Source organism: Cebus imitator, unplaced genomic scaffold (genome assembly GCF_001604975.1).
Source record: "Cebus imitator isolate Cc_AM_T3 unplaced genomic scaffold, Cebus_imitator-1.0 Scaffold87, whole genome shotgun sequence".
Classification (NCBI taxonomy): domain Eukaryota; kingdom Metazoa; phylum Chordata; class Mammalia; order Primates; family Cebidae; genus Cebus; species Cebus imitator.
Window position 1 is genome coordinate 2,684,229 of NW_016107402.1, and position 26,971 is coordinate 2,711,199.

Below are 26,971 nucleotides of genomic sequence, written 5' to 3' on the forward strand. Positions count from 1 at the left end.
CCCCCTTCCTATGATAGGTCCTCCAGGCCAGGGCAGGCCCTTTCTGTGGGTGAATATAAATGTATAAAACAAACATCACACTCTTAGCTGGAAAACTAAAACTAGGAAGCGTGGGATCCGGCTCCCCAGGCTCCCCCAGCTGCTGGACCACACAGGTATGGCTGCGGATGTCGGGGCGATGTGGCCCCTCGCCCCTCCCAGCTCCAGAGCCCTCATGGGGAGGAATGAGGGGCATTCTGGACTTCCGCCAGAAACAGTTCATTCTCCCCTCTGGCCTCCCTCCTGCCCCGTCCCATTTGACAGCTCATTTCATTTACGACCCCAAAATGAATTGACCCACTGAGGTGTATTCTCTACTCACGTGGCCAAGCTGGGGTGTTCGGTGTGGCTGAGAGCTGCCCGCTGGGCCACGCTGGGTGGGGGGCAGGTTTATGGGGGTACCATCTGGGAGGAATTGGGGCTGAAGAGGGAGGCAGGGCTGGGTATCCATCCAGCCCTGCCCTCCCAGTCACATGGTGCTGGCTCCACCCCCCACCATCTCCTCCAGCCCTCACCACTCCACCACATGGGTATGCACCATCTCCAGCCAGCGGCCCCTGCCAGGACACCCCTTTCACAGCATGAAAGCCAAAGCCATCCCCATGGCCATGGCCCAGCAGTGGCCTGCTCCCAGGGGCCAGCAAGATGGGTCTGTCTGGGGCCACTTCACCCCTCAGGAGGCCATGTCTGGGAGCTCCCAGGTTGCATCCAGCTCTTTGGGTTCATCACTGGGCCAGCCTCAAGCTGAGGGGGCTGGAGAAACTGGAGGGACTCAAAGTCCAGCCTACATCGACGGGACCCCTAGAGCCTCCAACGTGGAATTCCGGAGTCCAGGGGCTCTCACACTGTGGAAACAATGGCTTTCTCAGCCTGGACTGGCTGCTGCATGTCCTAAGCTCCTGCTGGTGGCTCAGGGGACAAGGGTGAGGCTGGGCCCAGGGTCCAGGAGGACAGGGTTGCAGGACTATGAAAGTCAACCCTTCCTTCAGGCCAGGTACACCCCTGTCCCAAAGCAGAGGATCATGGGACGTGGCATCCTACTCCACACCCAGCACACAGCCGGTGCTCATTTAGTGCACGACCTAAAAGAGAGGCTCAGAGAGGGAGAGGGACCCCTCACTGCCACACAGCTCTGGAAGGAAAAACCTTCCCCCATCAAGACCTTTCCCAGACCCTTTTGGGAATGAATCACCTCAGGTTGGGAAGTTCTTCTTAGTACCTAACCTGAATTCTTGCTGTAACTGAGGCAGCCTGTACTCACCCTTGTCCGAAGGGGGTGATGTCCACTCTCTCCATCTGCTCCCCAGCAATGCTCAGCCCTGCCGCCACCTGCAGGCCACGGTGGCTACTGCAGCGCTTCCTCCCACAGCCCTGAGACCTCAGGCAGGCTGGAGATTGCTCTGGACATTGAGTTTCTGGTTGGCAATTTAGGTGTGCTGATTCGTGTCTGCTGGGGTGCAGGTGATAGAGATTTGAGTCAGGGACTCTGGAGGTCAGCTCCTCTCCCATCTGCTGTGGCACCAAAGTATGTCCGGTGAGGAGGGGCTATCATTCCCTACAAAGTGACCCCCAAATAAACATAAATAGAAATGGTGGGAGGGGGGCTTTCAAACCAGGTCCCCACATCATCACACCCATGCTACCAACGTTGGAGTGTGGTCCCAGTTCAGCCATGGACAGCCCCAGGGAGACATGGACCCTGATGACACTCCCTCTTTGCACCTCAGTTGTCTCATCTGCAAAATGGGAGCACTGAAGTGGCTGCTCTCTCCCAATCCCCACTGTTGCTAGCTTGCCACAGATCCTGAAACATGAGGCTCAGAGGAGAGCTCTCACCCAGGCAGCTGGACTCTTCCTCTGCCTCTGCTTCCCCCCAGAAATCTGAGTCTGGGGAACAGGTAGGAATTCTTCCCAACACGGCTGGGAAGAATCACCGCCTGCTCAAGATTGGTGGAAGGTTTGGTAGCACTTTGAAGACCTATTTGATGCTCTCCTGGGGTTCTGCCCATATAGCAGGAGGCTTCACCGGTGGGCTATCCTGTGGCAAGGGTGGTCTCTGTGGCCATTCCTGAAGAAGCTGGAAGCAAGGAGATGAAGGCGCTGGGTGTCTCTGTTCCTGCCCCAGGTCCTGCCCAGTTCCTCCTGGGAACAGCAGGAGGTCTCCATCCTCTCCCATCCCCCGCCCCACCTCCATGCATAGCCCTAGAAGCCTGGCACTGGGCTCCTTCAACACATCTCAGACTTATATTATTGTAACAAATCAGTCCAAATTCCATTTTACAGTTAAATAGTACAGAAGACAGTTTACTGTACAAGCAAGTTGTGCATCAAAAACAAACACCAAGCAAATGATAGTGCAAAGCAGTTTCCACCCTGCTCCATCCTCTCGCCAGCTCTGGGATGGTTTTGCATCAGAAATGAGTGCAGCAAGTGTCACACGTCAGCATGACAATATGTCATAAAAAGATTGGTACTCACTACTGACAGGCTCACAGTTATATTGTATCAAAACATCTTCCTTTCTTCCTGCTTCCTATATCAGTGTTTGCCTTTTACAACTTTAAAGCAGCCTTGTAAATAAGGACCTACTTTTACCAGCCCAGGCTGTCTGTACCCACTTTGGGCCTTACAAACAGACTAAGTAGGGCTGCCATCACTTTTTGTCAGGGGGTGGGGGATGGGGTAGGAAGAGCAATTTATTTCCCATCCCTGCTTCTCCAAGGCTTGAGGATCAGGAAGGGGTAGTCATCTGGGATGAGACTACAAAGTGCTGGGCACTGGGAACCAATGGTGTTTCCTACACTGACCCAGGACCAGCTACAACCAGAAATCAGGAGGGAAGAAAGTACAAGGATAATGGACTTGTAGCTGCTTCCTAAGTAAGGGTGGAGAGGCACCCTGGGTGCAGGGAGTCAGCAGTTGTTTTGAAGAGATGGAGACTGTTTTTCCAGTGGGGACAGGCCAAGAGAAACTGCAGTAGGAGGGACTGGAATAGGATCACCAGAAGGACTGCCTAGCCTGCCAGTGTGTCTCTGGTGTATGGTTCTAGCTGTTGTGACAGATTGGGTGGGGGCAGTGCTCTCACAGAGGCAACACTGAGGACCCTTTTGTAGGGCAGATTTCTGCATCCATAGAAAGTTACAAAAACCATGTGCTGCTAGCCTTTATGAGTTTCCCGTCCTTTAACACATTTTCTAAGCCTTTCTAGGGCCAGAGAACTCTGAGAATCCACGTGCCTGGCCCTAGGGCAAGGGCTCACATTTCCATTTTGCAAAACTCAGGGGCAGGACTTCACCTCAGAATGTAGTGGGGCTGAGATGCGGCTGGCATGCCCTTATAGTGCTTCTCTTCTGCCATGCAAAGCCAGTGCTCCCCACCTCCTGCATCCCACCCACCCCAACCAGAACACCCGCACAGCCTCCCGGACAGATGTCCCAGAGCCACAGGGGACAGCGAGCCCAGCATCTCACCAGCACTTCCCTTGTCCTCCCAGGGGCACCTGTGGTTCAGGCTGCTGGGATGCCGCCTGGTAGGGAGTGTAGCCCCTTGAGGAAGTACTGAGACCCTAATGACCCCACACTCTCAGGAGGCAGCTGGGGGTTGGTGAGGGGGAGGAGCTAGGGATGCTGCTTATCATCCCGGAGCTACACTTGTTAAGAGACCTTGTGTTTGAAAATGTTAGATTAAGCTTCTTTTTCTAAAATCAGTTTTAAAAACTTTTTTTGTTGTTCAGGACTGCTCGCTTTCAGAGCACAAAATAGGCTAAAGACAGGCATGTGTCAGGAGTTGCAAGATTTGGCCAGGTCCTCCAGGGAGGCTTGAAGGATGGGGCGCAGCTTGGCTGGACCTAGGTGGGACAGGGACGCTGATGTCTGACCCCAAATGATCCCTCACCTCAATGACTTCTGCTAGGACCTATCTGACCCCCCTATTCTCTCCACAAATGAAAATTATGAGACTGCTTAGGGGAAAGGGGATCCCCCACCCCCAACCAAGAGAACAGAGTGGATGCCTTGGGCTGGTAAAGTGCATGGAGGAGCCAGTCTGTAGGGGCCTTCCTGGGTTTAGGGAGCTGATGCCCTAGACTCATCTCCTCTGGTGCCTGGGACCCATGCGTCTGGGGGAAAGCCAACTGTTAGGAACGGAGGGGAAGCTGGGCTGGGGGCACTGGCTTGGATGTGTTCTCATCCCATCTCTGCCAGCAACGTGCAGGGTCCTGCCCCATCTGTACAATGAGGGGAACCCCTCTCAAGGGTGGCAGGGGTGGGAGACACTTTCCAGTTCTGACTCCATTTGTGTAAATACAGAGGGAGCTGGACCCAGGGGGTGCAGGGGTGGGGAGGTTTCCTGGGGCCTGAGGCTTATCCTGTGGGCCAATGCTGCCTCTCTCTGGAAGAGAGATGGCCTCTGTCCCAGGAGACACGGGCCCCATGCAGTACTGGGCATAGCTGGAGACAGTGAGGTCCTTCTGGGGAGGTGGCAGGAGGCTGATGAGACAGCCGGGGTCTGGGCTGGGGGCAGTGTCCCAGGTGGGGCTGTTCCCCACACCTCTGTACAAGGATGTGCTGGACAGGTGCAGTCAGAGACACCCAGCGGCTGGAAACACCCTGGGACGGAGACCACGCTAGAGTGCAAGTCCCATTCCTGCCCGGAGCCTCGGAGCTGGCCCGTCACTGGTCTCGAAGGTTGCTAGGGTCCCCACCTCCCTCGAGAGGAGTCCACTGGGGCGGTCAGTAGGGCCGCCACACGGCCTCATCCATGCGGCCCGGCGTGCTCAGGGCCGTGGGCGAGTTGCTGTGGCTGCCGTCGGCCTCCACGCTGTCACTCTGGCCGCCCAGGCTGGGGTTCATGAGGTTGCCGGTGGCGACAGAGGCAGCGCTGCTGGTGCAGGAGGCCAGCATGCGGGTGGGCGAGCGGTCGCCCCCGCTGCTGCTGCCGGCCACCATGGAGAACTGGTAGGAGCCGGAGGATGTGCCGTAGTACAGGTGGTAGGGGGACGGGTTGGCCTGGAAGGGCCCGCTCTGGTTTTGCGGGGCCCCCGGGTAGGGTGGCGGGAGGTAGGTGTGGTGGAAGCGGCTGGTGGCCGGCATGCCTGCCACGCTGAGGCTGCTGATGCTCGTGCCTGAGGGCGTGGCGCTGTAGGGAAAGGCAGCCGACATGGCCCCAGGGTAATGCATCCTGGGGTCCGGGAAGCGGCTCTCTGTGAGGGCTGGCAGTGTCGGGAAGGAGCGGTCAAACTGGCGGGGGTCGGAGAATGGGTTCAGTTCCGAGGTGCCTGGAGGACAGCAAGGAAGAGGTCAGTGGCAGCCCGAGACGCCCCCAGGAGGCCTTCCTGAAGAATGACCTTGGGCTCTGGCCAATCTAGGGGACTCAAGGCCCACCTAGGAGACTCCTGGTTCTAGACCTCACTCCTGCCCTAGGCTGCCCAGGGCCTCGCCTGCCAGAACTTGGAACACAGATCCGCTGGGGAGCAGGTGGGAGCTGCCCTGGGCCAAGAGGGGCCATGGGAGCCTCCCCGCCAGCAGCAGCAGAAGAGGGGGAGGACCTTTTCTTCTCTTTCAATCCTCCTTCCGGGGCTGGACGTGGTGGCTCATGCTTGTAATCCCAGTGCTTTGAGAGGCCCAGGCAGGTGATCACGAGGTCGGGAGTTTGAGACCAGCCTGGCCAACGTGGTGAAACCCCATCTCTACTAAAAAGAAAAAAAATTAGCCAGGCATTGTGGTGGGCGCTGGTAATCCCAGCCTCTTGGGAGACTGAGGCAGGAGAATCACTTGAACCCGGGAGGCAGAGGTTGTAGTGAGCGCTGAGATTGCGCCACGGCACTCCAGCTGGGGCAACAAAGCAAGATTCCATCTCAAAAAAAAAAAAAAAAAATCCCCCTTCCCAGCCTCGCAGAGGAGAGGCCTAGGATGTGGGGGTGGGGCAGCGCTGAGGGCAGGGTCAGCTCAGGTCTCCCAGCAGCCCCCCAGGCCCAGGTGGTGCCTCTTCCCACCCACCTGTGGTAACAGCTGACAAAGCCATGGATGTGAAAAGGGCTCTGATGTGAGGCTGGGAGTTGGAATCCGCTTTCAAATAAAAGAAAATGGAAGCAGAGAGAGCAAGACTGAGTCTCTCTGTGGCAGAGAAAGGACTGCTACTCATCACACGGCCTCTCTGCTGGGGACACACGTGTGAGTGTGTGTGTCCACACACCTGCATAGAGAAAGGACTGCTACTCACCACATGGCTCTCTGCTGGGGACACACGTGTGTGTGTGAGTGTCAATGTGTATGTGTGTGAGTGTGTGAGTGTATGTGTGAGTGTGTGCGCGTGAGTGCATGTGTGTGTGTGTGAGTGTGTGCGTATGCACAATGCCACCTGCCTTGGCAGCAAAGTGACACAGCAGTCAAACTTGGGTTCCGAGACCCTGGCCTGGTCACAGTGTCCAGCCCAGACCCTGCCCCTGCCCCCCTAGGAGCGTGGCTTCTCAATGGGCTCCAAGGCAAGGGTGTTCCAGCACCTGCCCGATTGTCATCACAGACCTCCAAAACCTCAGTATTCTAAGGGCTCAGGGACTGAGTCTAACACCCTTGGTGGGGAAACTGAGGCCCAGGCAGGGTGAGGCACTTGCCTAAGGGTCACATAGCATACTGGACCTGGCACACAATCCTAGGGTCTCTGGTCCTGAGCCCCAAAACATGCCTGAGAGGGAGCTGTCCCGTCTTTGAGGCAGCACAGTATCAAGGCTTACTATGCGGCTTCTGGAGCCAGACAGTTATCCTGGTTTGGACACTTACTAGCTGTGTGCCCTTGGGCAGGTCACTTAACCTCTCTGTGCATCAGTTTCTCCATATAACACATGGAGATGATAACAGTTCCTCATGATTCAGTTAATACACATCAAGTACTTAGAATGGCACCGGGCACAGAGTAGGGGTCCGTGAGGCTTTGCAAGGCCACTGTGGCTGTGGTGCCTCTTTCTCTGGGTACCCAGGAGAACTGGCTCCTTCAGGGCCCTGCTGAGATGAGGCCTTGGTGCAGGGCCTCCCTTGTACTCTGGCAGCAGGGGGAGGCAGAAGAGCCCCCAGCAGTGGTCCAGAGGTGCAGTCTGTCCGGCCCAGCATCCCCTGTCTCACCCACCAAAGGGTAAGGGCTGGCGCTAGCTGGGGTGGGCTCTGCCTGCCATGCCGAGGCTCGGCTGAGGATGGAGAGCTCTGAGCGCCTGAGCTGCTGTGTGGCTTCAGCCAGGACTTGGAACTTCTCGGGGCTTTGGGGTCCTCCCAAGTCGGCAGGGGTATGTTTCCCTCAGCAGCAGACTCTGGCCCTGGGCATGGATCAGAGCCGAGTGACGGTCCTGGCTTGAGGTAAGAAGATGTGGGGACAGCAGTCTGGGTGGCGGGGGCCTTCTGGGACATCCGGGACTCTCCCTAGGTCACTTGGCTGTCCCTGCCCTTTGAGGCCGAGAGCCTCTGAGGTGCCTGGCTGCGGGTTTTCATCTGGGGAGCCCCTCAGGGGGAGAGGTCCTGTGGCAGGTGCCAGGTGGGGTGGAAGTGGGTGCTGGCCGCCTGTGGAAACCCCATTCTCAAGATGAAGGAGACACACAGGGACCCCAGGATGCAACAGCAGGCCTGCGTCCCTCAGAGCTCACTGGGCTGCCGGACGCTGGGCTGGGCCTCCCTGGACCTGCCACTGTCCCCTCCAGCCTCTCTCCTTAAGGCTACCACCCTTCCTCTAGGGTGGTGGGGGAAATACCTGCCCTCAGCACCCCCTCAGGCTCCCCAGCAGCTGTACCCCCACCCGGCAGCTTCGCAGCCCCAGGAAACCCAAGCTGCCCGGGCCACTGTCGAGCAGCCAATCCCAACAGTGGAAGGAAATGTTTATTTTCTTCTCCAGATTGCCCTGGCTGCTGCATGGTGGCTGAATGAGCCCTTTCAGCTGTGAGAAGCCCCCATTGTGGGCGGCTGCGGCTGGGGGCTGGGGCTGGGGTATGGGAGGGGCTGGGGTCTCTGCACTGCTTGCCAGTGACCAAGGTTGGAGGGTCAAGGCAGTTAACAGGCACTGAAAGAAGTGGTGGTGGGGTGTTCCGAGGGGGATCCCCAGGAGGGAGCCTGAGGGCGGGGGCAAATCTGTGAGAGTGACTTCCCAAGCCTGGGCCTGTCAACACCCCCTCTTTGTCAGGGACCTCCTTCTCCCCACTTCACAGATGAGAAAACTGAGGCTGAGTTTAAGTGACTTGTCTAAGATCACACAGCCAATGCCTGGCAAAGCCTGAGTCCCAGCCTGGTCCACCTGACAGAGTTCACACTTCTGCCCTGTGCTGGGTGTCCAAGGCCCTTTCTCTCACCCAAAGAGGTTGGGCCTGGGGATGGAGAGGCCTGGCTGACTGTGGCCCAGTGCTGTGGGTGGCTAGTGAGGGACTGGGTGAGGCCTCAGGAGGAAGCAGCCAGAGAAGCAGAGGTCAGCCACTGCCCCGCACAGGCCAGAGCCCCTTTCCTCCCAGTCCAGGGTGTGAGCAGCAGCTGTGCCTGCTGTGGGGCTAGGCCTGGCCCTCTGGGGCTGGATGGAGGTGACCACACCTGCCCCAGGCTCCTGCAGGCACTGATTCCCAAGCTGTATCCACACATCGGTGGATGGGCAGATGGGGGTTCTCCTTCCACGGGGGCTGGGGGACAGGAAGCCACTGTTTACCCCACCTCCTGGATTCTGGCGCCCTGGCTAGGCCCTGATCCCCTGGCCTGGCTCTGTTCATGGCAGGGAAAGGCTGGTTCCCAGGCTACCACACCTCGACAGATGCTGGCCTGTGGGCGGCAGGAACAGGAGCAGCTATAGGGCAGGGGTGGGCATGAGCACAGCATTCAGGGCTCCTTCCACCATCTCTTGAGCGCAGACCTCCAACTAATGGGCTCAAGAGCTGAAAGTCTCAAATGCACTAGCTCCTGGGCTCAGAGAGGCTGGGCCTGGGGCTTCTTCCGACCTGGGCGTCTCAGCAGGACCACTGCTGGAGGTCCTAAGTCCAGGCCAGAAGGGGAGGGGTTCTTTCTTCACATTTGAGGGCCTGATCAAGCTCCTGGCCACTGCACTATGCCTGGAACAACGTCAACAGAGGGACCCAGTCGGACCCCACCTCAGCGTGGCAGCCCTGTTCCAGGCCCCTTATCTGTCCCGTAAGAAGTACAGAAAGTCCTTGGGAACACATACTATGGAGACTCTGGACCTGGTCACAGGTGGGCTGTGTGACCCAAGGGTGGCTCTGAGCCTCTTAGGCCTCAATTCATTCATCTGCCAAGGAGTTCTAACCAGGCTCTGGGAACTGAGAAAGATACAGGCAGGGCCTGTGACAGCAGCCAGCCTGCCTGCCTCTGTCCACCCAGCCACCAAGCACCCTTGGCACCCCACCTGGCCCAAAGGCCAGCCATGCACACAGCCTCCCACGTCCCAGCTCACTGACTGAGAGAACAGAGGAGAGATGCAGCCTGCAGTCGTTTGGCGAGCCCCTCTTATACGCCAGGCAGCTTGATACTCCAGAACCTGCCTGAGACCTGGCTGCAACCATGCTTGCTGTATCCGTCTAGGCAGTGGAGACAGACCCTGCTCGGCCTTCCCTTCCACCTCAGTTCCTCCTGTTTGGGAGAAGGCTCTGGGCAGAGTGGGAGACCTTTCCCAGGAATGCTATGTGCCTCTGTACGGCTGGAACGTCACTTAACAGTGTGCAAAGTTTGTGTGAGTGCAGTAATGCCATTTGAATATCATCCCAGCCCTGGGCAGAGGCACCAACCACCAATTCACTTTCAGATGAAAAATCGGAGGCTGGGGGCAGGGGTGGGGAAACTACATGGCAGGGACGAGTCTGTCATGGCTCCTTGGACAAGTCACGGCTCAATTCTAATAGGGGCACTATGGAATTAACCCCATTTCCCCAGACACAGTGAACTGGTATGCAGGGTGCTGTCTGCCCATGTGGATCCCTGGGGCTGGGCCCCAGGCATATGCCAGTAATGTCAGTAAATGTTTGCTGAGTGAAGGAATGATGGCTAGCACACAGCAAGCCCTCAGGAACCATCTGCAGGTACAAATGAGTACCACCAGCGCCTCTATAAAACAGGCAGGTGCAGTGACTGATCTTCTGATGGGCTTTTGGTCTGGGGCAGATTGGACCACATCCAGGCTCTCCACCCCCACCTTACCCTGCTGCAGCCCCTCCCTCGGTGCCATACCTTGGATAGGGGTCTGGGGCTGGCTGCTGAAGTGGCTTGTGGTGCTGAGTGAGCCTCGGGGGCTGGGCGTGCTCGGTGTCACCCGCATGCGCAGCCGTTCCAGGTCCCCAAAGCGGTCGGGGAATGCCTTGGTCTGGTCCTCCAGCTTCTGCCGGTGCCCTGCAGAGCACAGGGAGCCCATCAGCTGTTGCTTTCCCAGAGTCTTAGTGGAGACAGAAATACCTCACTCTGCTGGGAAGTTCTTCTTGAGGTCTGACTTTAGGCCTCTACTGGGAGAACCCTGAGGTCACCACCAGCTTCTTTCCAGAGGGTTTCAAAAGACTTACTGACAGAGAATGGTCGCTACGTGCTGCCCCACATATCTAAACTACACAGATGGTGATCTAAAGCATTACACACATGGTGATCTAAACCTCCACACACAGTGATCTAAATCTCTATAACACATGGTGATCTGAACTCTACACACATGGTGATCATCTAAACTCTACACACACGGTGATCTAAACCTCTATAACACACAGTGATCTAAACCTCTACACACACGGTGATCTAAACTCTACACACACTGTTTGGCAGAAGAAGAAACTGAGAGCCAGGTGCAGTGGCTCATGCCTATAATTCCAGCATTTTGGGAGAGTCAGGTGGGAGGATCAGCTGAACCCAGGAGTTTGAGATCAGCAGTCTGGGCAACTATCGAGACCCCTGTCTGCACCAAAAAAAAAACTTAGTCAGGTAGGGTGGCACAAGTCTATAGTTCCAGCTACTGGGAAGACTGAGACAGGAGGATCACTTGAGCCCAGGAGGTGGAGGCTGCAGTGAGCTATGATCACGCCACTGCATTCCAGTCTGGGCAACAGAACCAGGACCCTAGCTCTAACAAAAGGAAACTGAGGCAACAGACATGAGAAAGTGGCTCATGCCCCCAGGGAGAGAACCCAGGAGTGCTGCCACCCTCGGCCTCCCAGCATCCCAAACCTGCCTTGCACACTCTCTCCCATGTCTACAAGAACAATGGGAGGTGGCCCCAGGATGGGACAGCTGGCTTCTCCAGCCCTAAGTCACTCTGGGATCCCAATAACATGCCTTCTTCTCTCTGGGCCTTAGGCAGAAGAAAAACTCCACCAGGATGCTGGGCAGAGGTGCAGAGGGCTTCTGTGAGGGGCTGGACGGCATCTCGGCCTGGAAGCTGGGGTCAGGGGGCGAGTGTACCTGGCTTGGGATGTTACACCTGGAGAAAACTGTTAGCATTTCCTACTCCCTCTCTGCCAGAGCCCACACAGGAAGGACCCCCACTTTGCATCCCAGGCCCCAGAGGTGCTGGCAGGCTCAAGGTGGCCAGGCCCCCACCCTCCTTCAGCCTGCTGAGGCCAAGAGACACTTCTGAGTGACGCCAAGCTTGCAGGGACCTCCCCCCACCCACCACCATACATACTTTTGTTACTACTAATTTTACATTTCACAAGCAACATATGAACATTTACAAAAATAAAAGCATTACAGATAAGGCTCTTTCCACTGCTCTAAGCTCCCCTCCAGCGTTCCCACTGTGACCAATTTCTTTCCAGACATTTTTCGTCTTCCATGAATGGAAAACGCAGAATATGTTTCTCATGGAACTCTTGTTGAATGGTCTCAGCCTGGACGTGTCATTCTGTAATGTGCTTTTTCAGTAGCGCACCTTAGAGCTCAAACTCAGTTTCCTCATCTGCAAAATGGGGAGAGTAACCCAGCCCCACCGAAATGACAGAGTTCCCATAAAACCCTGGGAATCCTCCCTGACTCGGAGGAGATTCAACAAGCATGACAAGGATGACACTGCTCTCCCTCCTTCCTACTGGCCACTGGAGGCACAGCTCACCCCACAGACCCCTCCACCACACCAGTCCTTTCCAAGCTTCCTCTTTAGTTCCCTTACCTGCAGCACTCCCTGGAACGTCCCTGTTCACACTCCCTAGTGGCTGGGGCGGACCCAAGGAAAGGGCCGCTCCGTTGGAGGACTGTATACCAGGGTTCCACTCATCAGCCTAACACGGTCAGGACCATGGGCCACTCTGCCTCACCTGACTTGGAGGGAGGCTGCCAGGCAGGCAGGCAGGCTGGCCAGGTCCTCTTTTATAAGAGAATTGCAACTTCGGAAAGGCAAGGAAGCTTGTTGGAGGTCACACGCTGAGGAGGGGGTGGGATTTCCTGGACCTGGGACCCTTTAGGTGGGGGCCGAACGTGGTGGCTCATGCCTGTAATCCCAGCACTTTGGGCAGCCGAGGCAGGCAGATCACCTGAATGAGGTCAGGGGTTCAAAGCCAGCCTGGCCAATAAGGTGAAACCTCATCTCTACTAAAAGTACAAAAAGCAGCCGGGCGTGGTGGTGGGCCCCTGTAATCCCAGCTACTCAAGAGGTTGAGGCAGGAGAATGCTTGAATTCAGGAGGCAGAGGTTGCAGTGAGCCGAGATCGTGCCACTGCACTCCAGCCTGGGTGACAAAGCCAGACGCAATCTCAGAAAAAAAGAAAAAAAAAAAAAAAAAGGTGGGGAAGGGGCTAAGGGGGAGAGAAGGTTTGCCTAAGTCCTTGGGTCTAGAGTGACGTGCATTTTCTAGATTGGCAGAGGGAGATGAGGCAAGATGTAGGTGGGAGGTAAAACAGAACTCCCTGTGCTTCCTGGAGCCTGGACAAGTGATTCCCGGGGACTGGAAAGTGGGAAAAGACTGTCGACCACTGTAGGGCATGAGGGGACAGAGCCTGAGGCCTCGCATGGGCCTCATTTCTGATTTTCAGAATGGGAACACGATGGATTCCGGTACTTGTAGGCCCCCAAGCTCCCTAAGCACCCCTGTTGCAAGCTCAAATGGGCATCTGGGAGCCTCAGAAAGAAAGCAGGTGGCCTGGGAGCCACAGGGACTCAGCCTGTCACCGAGAACCAGAGAGCCCCACTTTCTCCTCCTACGAGGCCCCAGACCATGGGACACTTGGTGGCAGGAATAAGCCCATTTGGTTTCTGGCCAGGCCCCCTACTGCTGCCTCCTGGGACCCTTGGCAACAAAGGAGAAAACGGGCTGGGGGTGAGTTTAGCTGGAGCTGGGGCTGCAAACTCAGATGCCCATGGGGATGGGTCAAGTCACGTGAACAAGGCAAGTGGGATGGGTGGGATCTGGGGCAGATGGAGAGGATGTGCCTTGTGGAAGGCACCTGACTGGTACCCTGAGGAGGGCAGGCCCTATATGGCCAGAGCTTCTGATTCCAGATCCAGTTCTCAGCCCTAACAGGCATTGGAGGAAATGTGCTCCTTGCTGCTGAGGCTGCTGGAAGTGACAGGGAGATGTGGACAAGCTGGGGGACAAGTGAGCAGAAGAATCTTAACAGGCACGAAGCCTGCCAGAGGGATGTGGGGACCACAGACTGACCTGACAACAGCCTGGGTGCAAAGGATCTGGGTGTTTTAGCCACAAGCTTGAAGGGGGCCAAGAGGGCTGGTGCAAAACCTCAGGCCTTGTTACTTTCATCACAGGAGAATAAAATCCCCTGTTTCTGAGTCACACAGTGTACAAAGTGTTTACAGTGACTCCTGGGGCCTGGCGGAAGAGGGCGGGGTTCACAACCAGCCTGGGTTCGAGGATGGGTCCTGCCACTTGCAGTCTGGTGGCCTCGCTCAAGTCACACTCCCTCCCCCTACCCTGAGCTGCGGTGTCCCCATCACACTGTCTTTGTGGGTTGAGGTGCTGGCCTAAGGTGTGGACACTTTCTGGCCATGTGGGTCACCACCATCATGACCATCACCTTCATCTCTGCTCATGCCCAAGGGAGGCAGAACCATCCCCGTGCTGGAGACAGGCACGGAGGCCAGGATGGTGAAGTCGTGTGTGGAACACAGAGCCGGGACAGCAAAGCGGGATTCACACCCGGATCTCCCGACTCCAAGCCCTGGGCTCTTTCCCTGACACTTTCCCTTTTGCTCTCATTGTTCAGACGGGACCACTGAGGCTTCACCAGGAGACCCATATTGAGTGGCTGTCTCAGAACCCAGGCTGTAGGTCAGGTAATCTGGCCCCAGAACCCATGTTCCCACCATATGCTCCCTTGCCTTCTGTGGGGCAGACTTCCTGGAGGAAGGGAGTTCAACAGCACTTGGGAAATTGCTTCCTTGTTGCTGTGAACACTGGAGCCACTGCCAGGGAGGGGCAGAGGAGAGCCAAGGCGGCCCCACGTGGCCAGGGCGCCAGACAGTCTCAGAGCCACAGGGCCGGGCCCTCACCCTGGGAACAGGACAGAAGTTCTTGTGCCTGAGGAAAGAAGATGGGTCACAGCAAAGGCCTCTTTCATTGAGATACCCAGAGCAAGAGCTGAGTGGGGAGCTTCAGTACTAACCCACTCCGTCAACTGAGCCCAGTCCTGCTACACCTCAGTTTCCCCTCTGCAGTCTGCTCACTGAGGCCCCTTCTTTTTGAAAGCTCCTGATTTAAGAAAGCAAGTGAGCAGAAGAATCTTAACAAAGATCAGCCCCTGGTCAGAGGGGCCCCAGAAAGGAAAGAAGGCAGGGCTGCTGGCCCCAGGACCCACTTACTCCCACATCCCAGGATGTCTTGAATATCCTCTGCCCTTCAGACTTCAGAGCCTCAGCTCAGGACAGCCTCTGCAGCAATGCTTTCCTGTCCATTGAAGCCCGTCCAGGAGCCCCTCCTCCAGGAAGCCCCCTTTCTCCCAAAATGGAGCCCCCATCGCACCTCTGCTGGCTAGGACTGCCCTTAAAAGCAGTCGATTTCCGGGAGTGGAAATCGTCAGAACAGCAGCAGGCGCTTCCTGGGCGCTTCCTCCACTGCAGCGTCTAAGCCGCTGGCATGCACTGTTGTGTTTCACCTTGCAACACCCCCTTGAGTGAGCTCTGCCACCGTCCTATTGTCTGGGTGAGAAACTGAGGCTCTGGACAACCAGTGAGGTCAAGGTCATGCAGAAGACACATGGCCACCTGCTCTCTCTAGAGCCTATGTTTTGACAATCGGAACTCCACAATAGGTGTTAAGGCCCCATGCAGCCCCACGGCCCAGAGCACTGTCTGCAGGCCCAGGAAGATGGGACTTGGGAGAGGAAGATGAGAAGGTCTCAGTGGACTCCATCAGGGGCCCTTCCCTGCTATGAAATTCAGGGTTCAGAGTGCAATTTCCAGTCATACCCTGCTCTAGAGCTCACCAAGTCGCTTTCTGCCTCTGGGCCTCAGCGTCCGCATCTGTAAAGTGGTTATCATACTGTTTAACCCCTGAGGGTGCCGATGAGCTGGAGGACATGCCACATAGTTTTAAAAGCAGAGGATGGAGATGCCTGGGGGAAGCCCTGCTTGGCCTTCAGGGCCTGTCCTGGCTGCTATCAGCCTCTAGCAGCTAGGCTCAGATCAGACAGCTCCTCCAGCATGGCCTGGATTAGTGCCTATGGCCCTCACTTGTGGGAGGGCAGATCTTAGCCTGCCCCTCCCAAGGGCTCGGTGGCCCCAAGCTCACACCAGGCAGCTCTCACCCACCAGTGGTCACGGTCTTGGGCAAGCCACTCTTTCCCTCTGGGCCTCAGCTGTCTCATCTGCAAAACCCCCAAGGGCCAGGAAAGGTTTAAAGAATTACACAGCCCATCGGACCCTGGCCTTCAAGGAAGGCGTTCTGGGTTCCCGTTCTGACTTGGCCATCTGCACCTAGGCAGACAGCTCCTTTGATGCATCTGTGCAGTGGGGGTGACCAACCTCACAGGCTTATGATAAAAGCCAAAGTGGGGAAGGAGTGCTGGGGCCCAGCCAGGCTGGTGACTCACAGGGTCACACAGTGCAGGAGCTAGAGGACCAGGGCTGGATTCTGCGTTGGGGGCTCCTTTACCACCATCCCCAGGGAATCCTTCACCACCACCTGGGGGGGGGTCCCACCTCTGCCAGGTATCTGGTGCTTCTGGGGAAACCAAGAGACCATCAGGGTTACCCCCTGCCCCCAAGCAGGCCCAGCACAAGCCCCCATGACAGGAGTGGCAACCATTTTAGCAGGCATCTATGATGTACCAGGCACTGTGCAAGGTGGGTCATGCGTGTCGTTTCCAAGGGTCACACCCCTCTGACGGGCAGCTACCATCACCCCCATTACCCAGATGGAAAAGTGGAGGCACACTGTCAAGGTCACACAGTGTGTGGCGCCCCGAGACTCAAACCTGGAAAGGTCACATGCTCTATGGAGCTCAGCTGCTAAGGTCATGGCTTCCCAAGACCTCTGTAAGAGAAATGCTAGGTCATCCGACCGTGAGGTCCGGCTGGCAAGAGGCCAGCTCAGTGTTTAGCCTCTTGGGAGGAGCAGAGTCGGGCAGGGCCACAGAACGACATCGTCTGCTGGGGACAGTGTGGTCCCCAATGACCAGGCCCTTCACCCATCTGAGGCCACTCGGCAGCCTCCTCGGCCGCCTGGTGTGGCTGTGACCCAGACACAGCAGCCACTGTCTGCCCAGCAGCAGGGTAGGGCGCCGGGCCTGAGGCCGGCTCTGCGGCCTGTCAGGAGATTTACACCCGACTCTTAACAGCCTCGCGGAATAGCAGGCGGGTGCTGGGCCTGGGGTGGTCTGCCGTGAATCGGCCCCCTGTGAGCAGATGAAAGCCGGGTCGGTGGCTGGGCAGGGAAACGGGCTGGCCGGGGGCCAGCGGGCAGGGAGGCAAGCGGGCTCCCTCCCAGGGCTGCAAGTGGGGCTTCCAGCGGCCTGGGGTTGATTAGGAGAACCCGGGAGGTCTGCGGTTAACCCCTTCCCTCCTGCTGGGTGGACTCCCCTGGCTCCCCTAGCCCTGCCCCTAGTCCAGGGGACTCCTGGGGTTGTGGGGATCTTGGGAGCTGGGAGTAGTTGCCTCTCCTCAGCCTGGGAAGAAACTGCAGAAACTCTAAGGCCCTCAAAGGCCCAACTGTGGGCTTCGGGTCACTTCTCCTGCCCACGCCAGCCACACTTTGCTGGCTGCTCACTTCGGGCCCTCACTCAAAGGTCACTTCTTTAGGAGGCCCCACCCCTTGTTCCATCCCCTGCACGCTCCACTCCTTCCAGCTTTGTTTTTCTTCATAGGACTTCCCGCTACTCACTACTCGAAATGACATTAACGGATCATTTGCTTATTCATCAATGATTTATGGACCAGCTATGAAAGGCTCCTGCCTGCATTCCTGGGGTCTATCTACACCTGGGCCTGGTAAACCAGAGGAAAGAACTCTGCCCTTGTAGAGCATAAACAATAGGGGGCCAGGTGAGGTGGCTCATGCCTGTCAGCCCAGCATTTTGGAAGGCTGAGGTGGGCGGATCACTTGAGGTCAGGAGTTCAAGACCAGCCTGGCCAACACGATGAAACCCCGTCTCCATTAAAAACATGAAAATTAGCTGGGCATGGTGGTGGGCGCCTGTAATCCCAGCTGCTCGGGAGGCCGAGGCAGGAGAATCATAACCTGGGAGGCAGAGGTTGCCGTGAGCTGAGATCAAGCCACTGCGCTCCAGCCTGGGCAACAGAGCGAGACCCCATCTCAAAAAACAAAACAATACCAGAGAGATGAGTAACAAATGAAACAAATGATCAAACTAGATAGCATCCTAGAAGGTGGGAAGTGCTCGGGGTCCATTACAGCCAGGAAAAAGAAGGGGGAGAGGTGAGGAAGGCTGTGTGTGTGCGCCACTTGAAACAGGGGTTCGGCTGAGAAGTGCAGAGGCTTAGGGTGGAGGGAGTGAGCCAGGCATCCGGGCGTGTCTGCGGAGGAGTGTTCCAGGGGGAAGGAAGAGCAGTGCAAAGGCCCCCAAGGCAGGAGTGTCCCTGGCAAGTTCAAAGACCAGCCAGGAGGCCAGGGTGGCCAGAGCAGGGTGTGCAAGAGGAGGGCATGCAAGAGGGGGGCAGGGGGTAACAGGCACAGGCTAGGTGGGCATGAGGGCCGTTCCCCCACCGAGGTCCATGCCAGACTTGCCAGGTGCTGCAGCCCCCCTGCTGGGGTCCTGGACCCGGTTCAGCAACCTGCTTCTTAACCAGCCCCCAGTGACTCTGAGGGACACCAGCACTGAGAACCTCAGAAACCAAGGCCACACAGGCAGGAAGCCACCGAGCCAGCCTTCAAACCCAGCTGGCCACCTGGCTGCAGGCCGGGCACACTCTGCAGGGCACCAGAGGGGAACGACCCAGCCACAGAACCCACAGCCGGCCTCAGGGATCTACAGATTCCCAGTCCTTGGCTCCCAGGACCAGACCCTAATCCCACTTCACCCAACAGCAGGTTCAGGTTTCAGAGGGTCGGAGGTGGCAAAACAGGAAAAACTGCTGGGAAAGGAAGTCCGGGAGCACCAAAGGACCGCAACACCCAGGAGGGTGGTGGGGCACTTCCTGGGGCCAGGCCATGGGAAACTCAGTCAACCCTCACGGCAACTCCCCCAGGCAGACACCAATACCACCCATTTCACAGCTGAGCACACTGAGGCCAAAAGGCCCTTCCAAGTGGTCCTCACTTCCCTGAGCCCTGGGTTGGAGCTGATGGTCACCTTGGGCAAGAGGTTTTATGCCCTGGCCTCTGTCTTCTCCTGGGGCTGCCCAAGAAATCAGTTAATGGGAATTTTGCACAGGGCCTGGCACAGGGAGGGGGTTGCCCAGTGATCAGGAGCTGCCGAGCTGGTCCCTTCACTCTTATAGATGGGGACACTGAGGACCAGAAAGGCCAAAGATTTGTCTAAGGTCAAAGACAAAGGAGTGGGGCCGCAAACCAGGGCATGACTGGGACTCGATCTTAGGGCCAGAAAATGCCTGGGACAAGAGCAGGCAGGTCCTAAGAATGGGGGACCTGGTAGGCTGCCCTCCAACCCCATCTCGGCTCTGTTCTACAAATAAAACCACTGATCCAGCCCCTACCGGGGCCCAGAGAGGGAGGCCACCTGTCTCAGGTCATTCAGCAGGCCCGGCCAGTGATGCCGTGGGTCTCCAAGCCTAGCCTCTATCCCTTCCTCTTATTGCCTCGTCCTGAGCCGCTGCTCTCCCTCCCAGCTCACCCCAGAAGGGGCCATCTTAGGTCTGGGAGAGCCAGGCAGGGAAGAGCAGGAGGGGATTCCACTGGACTCTCCCTCAGGCAGGGCTCAGTCTCCACGCTCATCCGGGGGCCCCAGCAGGGCAGGGTGGGCAGCTCTGGGGTGGACTGGGCTGAGAGCACAGAAGACTCTCAGAGGTGCCAACATTGCCCAGTACCTCAGCATCTTCCCACCAAGCATCAAGACCCCTGTCCCGTGCCTCTACCAACCTGGTGCTCCCCTCTTTCTGGAGTGGCTCCCAAGGGCCACATCCCCACCGGGAGCCCAACTGCCACTCCTGTCCATTCTGCCCCTGCCCCTGGAGACGTAGGGCAGGGCTGCCATCTCCTTCAATGGAGACTTGATGCCTGCACCTCTAGTACCAAGGCAGCCGCCCTGCTGCTGCCCCGAGAGAGCCCACCATTGACAAATGGTGTGGTGGGAGTGCAAAAAGGGGGCTGGGTACCAAGGATGACAGAACACTGTGGACCCAGTGACTCATGGGACCTCTCGGTGCTACAGCCATGTGCTGTCCACATGTTGCCCCTGATCTCCAGGCCTGCAAGTGGGTGGCATCATCACACGTCACAGAGGAGGGAGCTGCAGCCCAGAGAGATCAATGGCTTGCCCCAGGTCACACCACAGATAACAGCTTTGGCTAAAGTGACTGCTTATCTGCCCACTCCCACTGGTAAGTGCTTTCAATAGGTTAAGCCACTGTTTCCTCGAAATAGCATCATGAGGCAGCTGCTTGTGTGAATCTCATTTTTCAGACCAGGAAACTGAGGCATGGAGATGACTTGCCGAAGACCCCATAGCCAGGAAGCCTGGCTCGGAACCTGCTCTCTGCGCTATGGTGGCCTGCAGCTCACAAGGGCTCCCAGCCACCACCTCGAGACTCCTGCAGTCACAGATCCAGTTCTCAGATGACAAAACTGAGGCCAAAAAGAAGACACGACCTACCTAGGGCCATGAAGCCCAAGGCCAAGAGCATGGGCCCGTCCATGTCTGATCCCAGCAGGAGGGAACTGGCAGGAGTGTGGCCAGAGCAAGTGCTGGCTGGGAGCTGAAGGTGCAGGCTTGAGGATGCATGCAGGAGCTCAGGGCTGGCAGAGGTGACCCTCAGAGGCCTGGAGGGGAGACTCTTCCAGGGCTGCTGGCCTCAGCTCCAAGCCTTTCCCAAGTGGCCAGATGCTGGGATGGGCCCAGGAATCAGATGATGGGGTGTCAGACCCAGCTGACTCCCAAGAAGGGAGGGTCCAGCCTAGGGCCAGGCCTCCTGCCCCAAGCCTGCTCAGCCTAGAATCTTGCCTCTGGGAAGACTGAGGCCTGGGACACCTCCCCACACCTGGCACAGCATAAGGTACTGTTGAGGTACCCAACTCCCTCAGGCCTTGATTCTCTCCTCACTGGGACTTGGGTGCCCCCTTTGGCTCTGCTGTCATGAGGATCCCATTCAATAGTGACTGAAAAAAGGTTTTCTAAACTGCAAAGGGTCACGTTTCTGAGAAAGAGAGAGGCAGGCCAATCCTCAATGCACCAAGCTGAGAATGCCTCGGGGAGGTGGGATGGAGCTCAGGAAGCTGGCTGGCTCTGTTTAATTCATTTCATTCATTCTGCAGACACAGAGCCTAGGCCTACCCTCCCACTTCCCCAGCCTTAATCTGACCTTCAGCAAGCAAAAGAATTAAACACAAACTCGCTTTGATGGACCAGGGCTTCCTGCTCATAGCAGGTACTCAGTGAATATTTGTGGAATCAAATTTGCAGTCCTGATGTCGCTTGTGTGGGTCAGAGGATCCGAGTGCCCGGGCTCTGGGTGACCTGAGCAAGTCACATGCTAAGATTCAAAGACCCAATTTCCAGGCAGAGGACCTGGCCTCACAGCCAGGCCAGTCCCTGACTTTTGATCACTCCTGTCCTCCATGCATCCCTCAGCCACCGGCAGAGAAGCTGGGGCCAGAGTAAAGCAAGCCTGGCCCAACCTCCACCCAGAAACGCACAAGCACGCCACACATGCCACATCTGAAAGCTTTCTCTAAACTTTTCCTTCCCTTGACTCCCTCAGCAGTCCCCATGGACAGATGTCCCCACTCCCAACCCCCTCGCTCGCCTCCCACAGTCTAGGGCTAAGCCCAGAGGGTTTAAGGTTTTCCAGCAGGCACGCAGTGTGTGGGGGACAGAGCCAAGGGCTGCAACGCCCCAAGAGGGCTCCATCTGTCTGACCTAACTGCTGTCCTTCCCCCACTGGATCCTCCTCCCCCACGCAGGGGCTCGGTGGCACTTACGTCTGGGCTCCCGGGGTCCGTCCACGGTCACCTTGATGGCTCGGTGGTAGGTGGCCACTTGGGTGGGGTTGGTGAACACAGTGATAGTCAGAGTGAAACTCTTCCCTGGGGAGAGTGGGGGACAGAGGCAGGTGGTTGGCACCTGGAAACTTCCACATCATCCTGCTCTCCCACCTGTACCTACCCCTGAAAGCCCCTAACTTTCAAGAGGAGGCACTCTGTCTTCTTTGAACCTGGGCAGGGTGAAATTCAAGCTGCCGGGCTTGGCATTCAAGGCTCCTGGGGGTCTGACACCAACTTTGCCACCCTCCACCCCTTGCCGTGGTGACCCTGGCTCATGTCTTCCCTGCTTCTTGGACTTTCTGCTGTCTCTTCTATTCAGAAACACCATTTTGTGGCGGGGAGCAGGATGGGTATATTCTATTTTCTGAAAGTAAGTGGTGATCTTTGTAGAAAAATTCAAGAACATAGAAAATACAAACAAAGAAGAAAAAACCCTCCCACGGTTCCACTAGGCAGAGATAAACACCATTACCATTTGGGTGTTTTCTCTTCCAGTTCTTTTTGTATGGGTTTGTATATTTACACAGTAGCAGTGGTACTAAAATATAGATTTTCATACTGTTTTTCTTTTTCGTTTAACATCACATCAGAAGCACTTTCCCACGTCATTAAAACTTCTCCATAAACTTCATTTTTAATGGCTGCAAAATATTTCAACTCACGGAAGCCTCATCTTTTATCTACCTCCTTACTCCTAGGTATTTACATGGTTGCTAATTTCTTATTGATGTGTGCAGCTGGAGCTGAAAAAGGACTGATTTGGGAGCTGTAGACATTTCTTCTGTAGACACAACTGTTATTTCCAGAATGTTTTTCTATTTTTAGACAGACATTTGGCTTCAAAGTCTCCATTCAAAATTCCTGAGAGGGGAAAAAAAACTTTTAAAATACTATATATATATATATATATTTTTTTTTTTACCATTTAAAATAAAATGAAAGTGGTCTTCTATTTATAAACATCTTTGTCTGCATCTCTGCTTATTTCCTTAGAATAGATTCCAAGAAGCGGTGAGTGACTTCACGGCATCAGAGGCTTGGGACATATTATGGGCACGGCTCCCTCTTGGAGTGAGATGACTCTCCGGAGAGATTTAGTCGTCACCCTTGCCTGTGAGGCTGCGACACACCCCAGGGATGTGTCTATCAAGATGGAAGATCTTTTACACGCTCTTGATTTTGTTTGTCTTTTTTCTATTACTAGTGAGACTGAAACTTTTTATATGATCATATCCATCATAATCCAACACTAATTATTGCTTCATGCTCTTTTACTTTCCTGTGAAGGTTTTAGTGCCTTTTAAAAATCGCTATACATGAAGCTTGTTAATACTTTCCATGCTGTATTTGTGGCCATCAGTACCCCGGGTCACCAGCCTGCACATTTCGCCTTCTTACGCCGGGCGGTTTTTCATTTTCACTTCTATTTCTCGTTCTCCTATCGTTTTATGTTTAGACTGGTTTCTCCGTGTAGAAAGCAGTTTATCAAGATTTACTTTCGACAGTCTTCTCTCTACTTTCTACAGTGAATTCTCTAACGTGTCTGGGAGTTTGCTGGTTGGCATGGTAAAGGATAAGGATTTTTCCTCAAAGGGCAACGCAGTCTTCCTAGGGTCTTGGGAAGAGTCCTCCTCTCACCTATTCTGTTATGATACACAGCCTCATACGATACGAGATTAGTGGCCCGGAGTGGGGGGCGTGGGGTTTGCAGATCCCCCAAGCTAGACTTTATCCCCTATCCCTGGCTCTGGATCCCACATACGGGCCTGGGAACTCCCTGTCGGTAGGGCCAATGGTCTGGCACATGTCACCCGCACCCCGGGGCTGGCACAGGATGGCCACCGAGGGACCAAGGGAGGCTGCCCAAGTGCAGGAGTGATCAAAATTTCAGTCAGAGGTTAGGGACAATTCAACTGTAGTGTTTTCCTACCCCCCTCCGACAACCCTCTACAGTGGGCAGGTAGGTTTCAACATCGGCACGTTGCAGGCGGGAGATGAAGCTCAGGGTGGAGGCTAGGATCTCACAGTTGTCTCTGCATGGCCAGGTACTTGGGGGCCAACTATCAGGTGAAAATTCCAGCCACAGAGGCAGGAGAATCCAGAACAAAACTAAACCAGCTAGGCTGCCAGGAGCAACACCACAGAACGAGAGGTCCTCTGAGACACCAGGGGAGTTTCGATCTCAAGACCCACTGGCGTATGGCTCCAACTGGGAAGCGAGGGGCTTCTCTGGAAGTCTCTTCCTAAGCCAGCCGGCACTTGCCCCTGGAGCCCCAGGTCAGAACAGACCTGCTCTCCCACTCTTAGGTCACGGGGGCACTTTGCATGATTTCTAGAAGCAGAAAGTGCAGATGGTCTAGGGAAGTGCCCAGCAGATGCCTCAGGCTCCCTGCCCGACCCCTCCTACTGCCTATCCTCACTCTGAGGTCATTTCTCTCCTGGACCCCTTCCTCCTCCAACCAGCTCAGTACTCTCCTGGGGTCCCTGAGCCTCTGACCCTGCCAGTGTTGTCCAGCACCTTCTTGGTTCTGACAGCCCAGAGCCCTATGAGCCAGACTCCAGACACAGAGGACGGATGAATGGGCCCCAGTCAGTGCCTTGCCACAGGGCCCCAGGCCCACAGTAGCAAGTGAAAGTTCACTAAACCGCTCCTTCAGGCCTCTCACCTCAGTCAGGCCTTCCCTGGTCACTTTATCTAAAGGGGGCATTTTAAATCTATTTTTTTTTTTTTTTTTGAGACAGGGTCTTGCTCTGTCATCTAGGTTGGAGTGCAGTGGCATGATCATAGCTCACTGCAGTCTGGACCTCCCAGGCTCAAGCTGTCCTCCTGTTTCAGCCTCCTGAGTAGCTAAGACAACAGGTGAGCACCACCATGCCTGGCTAATTTTTTTTTTTTTCCTTTCTTTCCTTTTTCTTTTTTTGTAGAGACAAGCTTTTACTATGTGCCCAGGCTGGTCTTGAACTCCTAAGCTCAAGTGACCCTCCCACCTTGGCCTACCAAAGTGTTAGGATTATAAGCATGAGCCACTACACCTGGCAGGTATTTTTAACTTGGCTCCGTATAATTGAGTGAGCCTGAGAACTGGGATAGGAAAGCATTACAATTGTATTGTCCTTAACCTCTGACTGAAATTCAGCATCACTCTCAAGTACGAGCGTAGGCAACAAATCACAGAGGTATTATCAGCTGTACCTGTGACCTTGTCGCCAATAGACGTCACAGTTACTACATCTCACATTACAGCTGCTGCAGGTTTCTCTAAATATCTTTTATGCTCGTCACAACTTCAAAACCATGGTCATCATTAAACCCAATGCTAGATCTTATTTAATACACTGAGCAAAGCAGCATATTTACCACAATTTTTAAAGCATTTTGACATGTTTTAATAGAATTGGTTTCCATTGTAATACTTTGCATTTGATTTTATACCTTTAAAAAATCCTTATTCTGAGAAAGGTGTGTGGGTTTCTTCACCAGATAGCAAAGGGGCCCATGGGGTTAAAAAAAAAAAAAAAAAAAAAAAAAAAAAAAAAAAAAAACACAAAAAAAACCAAAAAGGCGAAGCAACTCAACCTGAAGTAACACAGGCCTCCCACTCCCTTCCTCTATTCCCTGCACCTGCTGGAATTTTCCCACAATGCGTATTGCTTTTAATAATCCATCTACTCATTTTGTTTCCTTCCTCTAGATTATAAACTCCCAGGGGCCGAAGTTTTTGTCTTGTTCATGCTGTGCCTCCAGCCCTTAGGATGGCATCTGGCACACAGTAGGTGCTCAACAACATTTGTAAAATAAATTAAGGGCAGAGATAATGGCTCTCATTTTGCAGATGAGAAAACTGAGGCTCAGAGAGGAGCAGTGAGTTGAGCAGGTCACACAGTATCCAGGCAGGACTCAGAAAAGTTAGAATGTGCCAGAGCCTGCCCCTCCACACAGGTACTAAGGGCCTGCTCCTGAGCAGTGAGGAGCCCCCACTCCTACCAGGCAGCAAACCACGTGCACCCCTGAGATCACCAGCACTCCTCAGTGGCTTCCACCAGCTTCTGGGCCTGTCCCCACCCGTCCCGGGTATAAAGGAGGAATGTGGGGCCTAAGAGGAGGAGTGAGAGGACGGAGCAGGCATGGGGACCAGGACCACTGGAGACAGGGAGCCTGGGAACCAGGGCTGGGAAAAAGAGGTCTCCCTGAGTGCCCCTTAGCTCCTCTGGCCCTGCCCAGCTCTCTCTCTGCCTGGCAGCGGCAAACCCATCCATCCCTCTCTCTCAGCCTCTAGATATAACTCCATGCAGGAGCCCTGAGTGAACCTGCAGTCTCTTAGGAGCCCAGGAAGTACAAACTCAGGCTCTTGGAGGGCTGGCCCTGGTTGTGGGGGAAAAGGCTCGGGCTGGGAAATGGGTTTCCTTTAGGGCTCCAGAAACTCATCCTGGACCCATCATTCAGCAGCCGGGTTGGCAGTGTGGCCTCAGGCAAGTCCTTGAGCCTCTCTGCCTGTGTTCCTATATGTCTAAGGTCCCGTCCCTACCCACCAGAGCTGCATGGGCGGGGGAGGAGACATGTCTCAGTCTCAGGGGACCTCGGGGTTTTCTCAACTTCAAGAAGATGATCAAGAAGCCATCCATCTCTCCCCCAACCAGCGGTTCCCCTCAGCCTGCACCGGCATACCGCACCCTGAATCTCCGTCCACACTGTTGCTTTTTAACCAGTTGACCACAGCTGTGGAGCTCATGTGCTTTTCATTTTCACCTAGGCCAGTGGCTGCCTGCTAGAGGGCATTTTGGGGATGTGTGGTGGCATGTGGTCAACACAGTGCTGGGGTGGCACTGCCAGCATTAGGAGTGGGGTGTGTGTATGTGGAGGGGGACGCCAGCGCACAGCACTGCCCAGGGCAGTGAAGATTCATTCTTCCTGGGAGGGTAAAACTTGCTTATAAAAGTTCTCTGGCTAGGCGTGGTGACTCACGCCTGTAATCCGAACACTTTGAGAGGCCAAGGCAGGAGGGTGGCTTGAGTCCAGGAGTTCAAGACCAGCCTGAGCAACACAGTGAACACCACCCCCATCTCTACAAAAAATGATTTTAAAAAATCAGTCGAGCATGGTGGCGTCTGCCTATAGTCCCAGCTACTGAGGTGGGAGGACTGCTTGAGCCCAGAACATAGAGGCTGCAGTGATCGCACCACCGCACCCCAGCCCAGGTGACAGAGCAAGACCTTGTCCCAACAAAAAGTAAAAGAAAAAAAAAAATTCTCTGAGTCATGAACCTAATCCAGTTTTACATAAAACAAGCGATTTTTTTTTTTTTTTGGTACTTTTAATATCTACTGAATTTTCCAGAAGGAAAGACAGTTTTTTTTTTTTTTTTTT

The 26,971-nt window shown here is 55.3% G+C and overlaps 1 protein-coding gene across 1 annotated transcript in view; it reads right to left on the reverse strand.

Moving 5' to 3' along the window:
* Positions 1-2,268: 2,268 nt before the first annotated feature.
* RUNX3 (RUNX family transcription factor 3) overlaps positions 2,269-26,971 on the reverse strand; it is a 64,932-nt gene continuing 40,229 nt past the window's right edge. The window contains exons 5-7 of the mRNA XM_017534594.2: positions 21,544-21,648; positions 10,233-10,391; positions 2,269-5,314 (exon numbers count right to left, since the gene is read on the reverse strand). Of these exons, the coding sequence (XP_017390083.2) occupies positions 4,770-5,314; positions 10,233-10,391; positions 21,544-21,648 (809 nt within the window). The 3' untranslated portion in view covers positions 2,269-4,769. The remainder of the gene's footprint in view (positions 5,315-10,232; positions 10,392-21,543; positions 21,649-26,971) is intronic.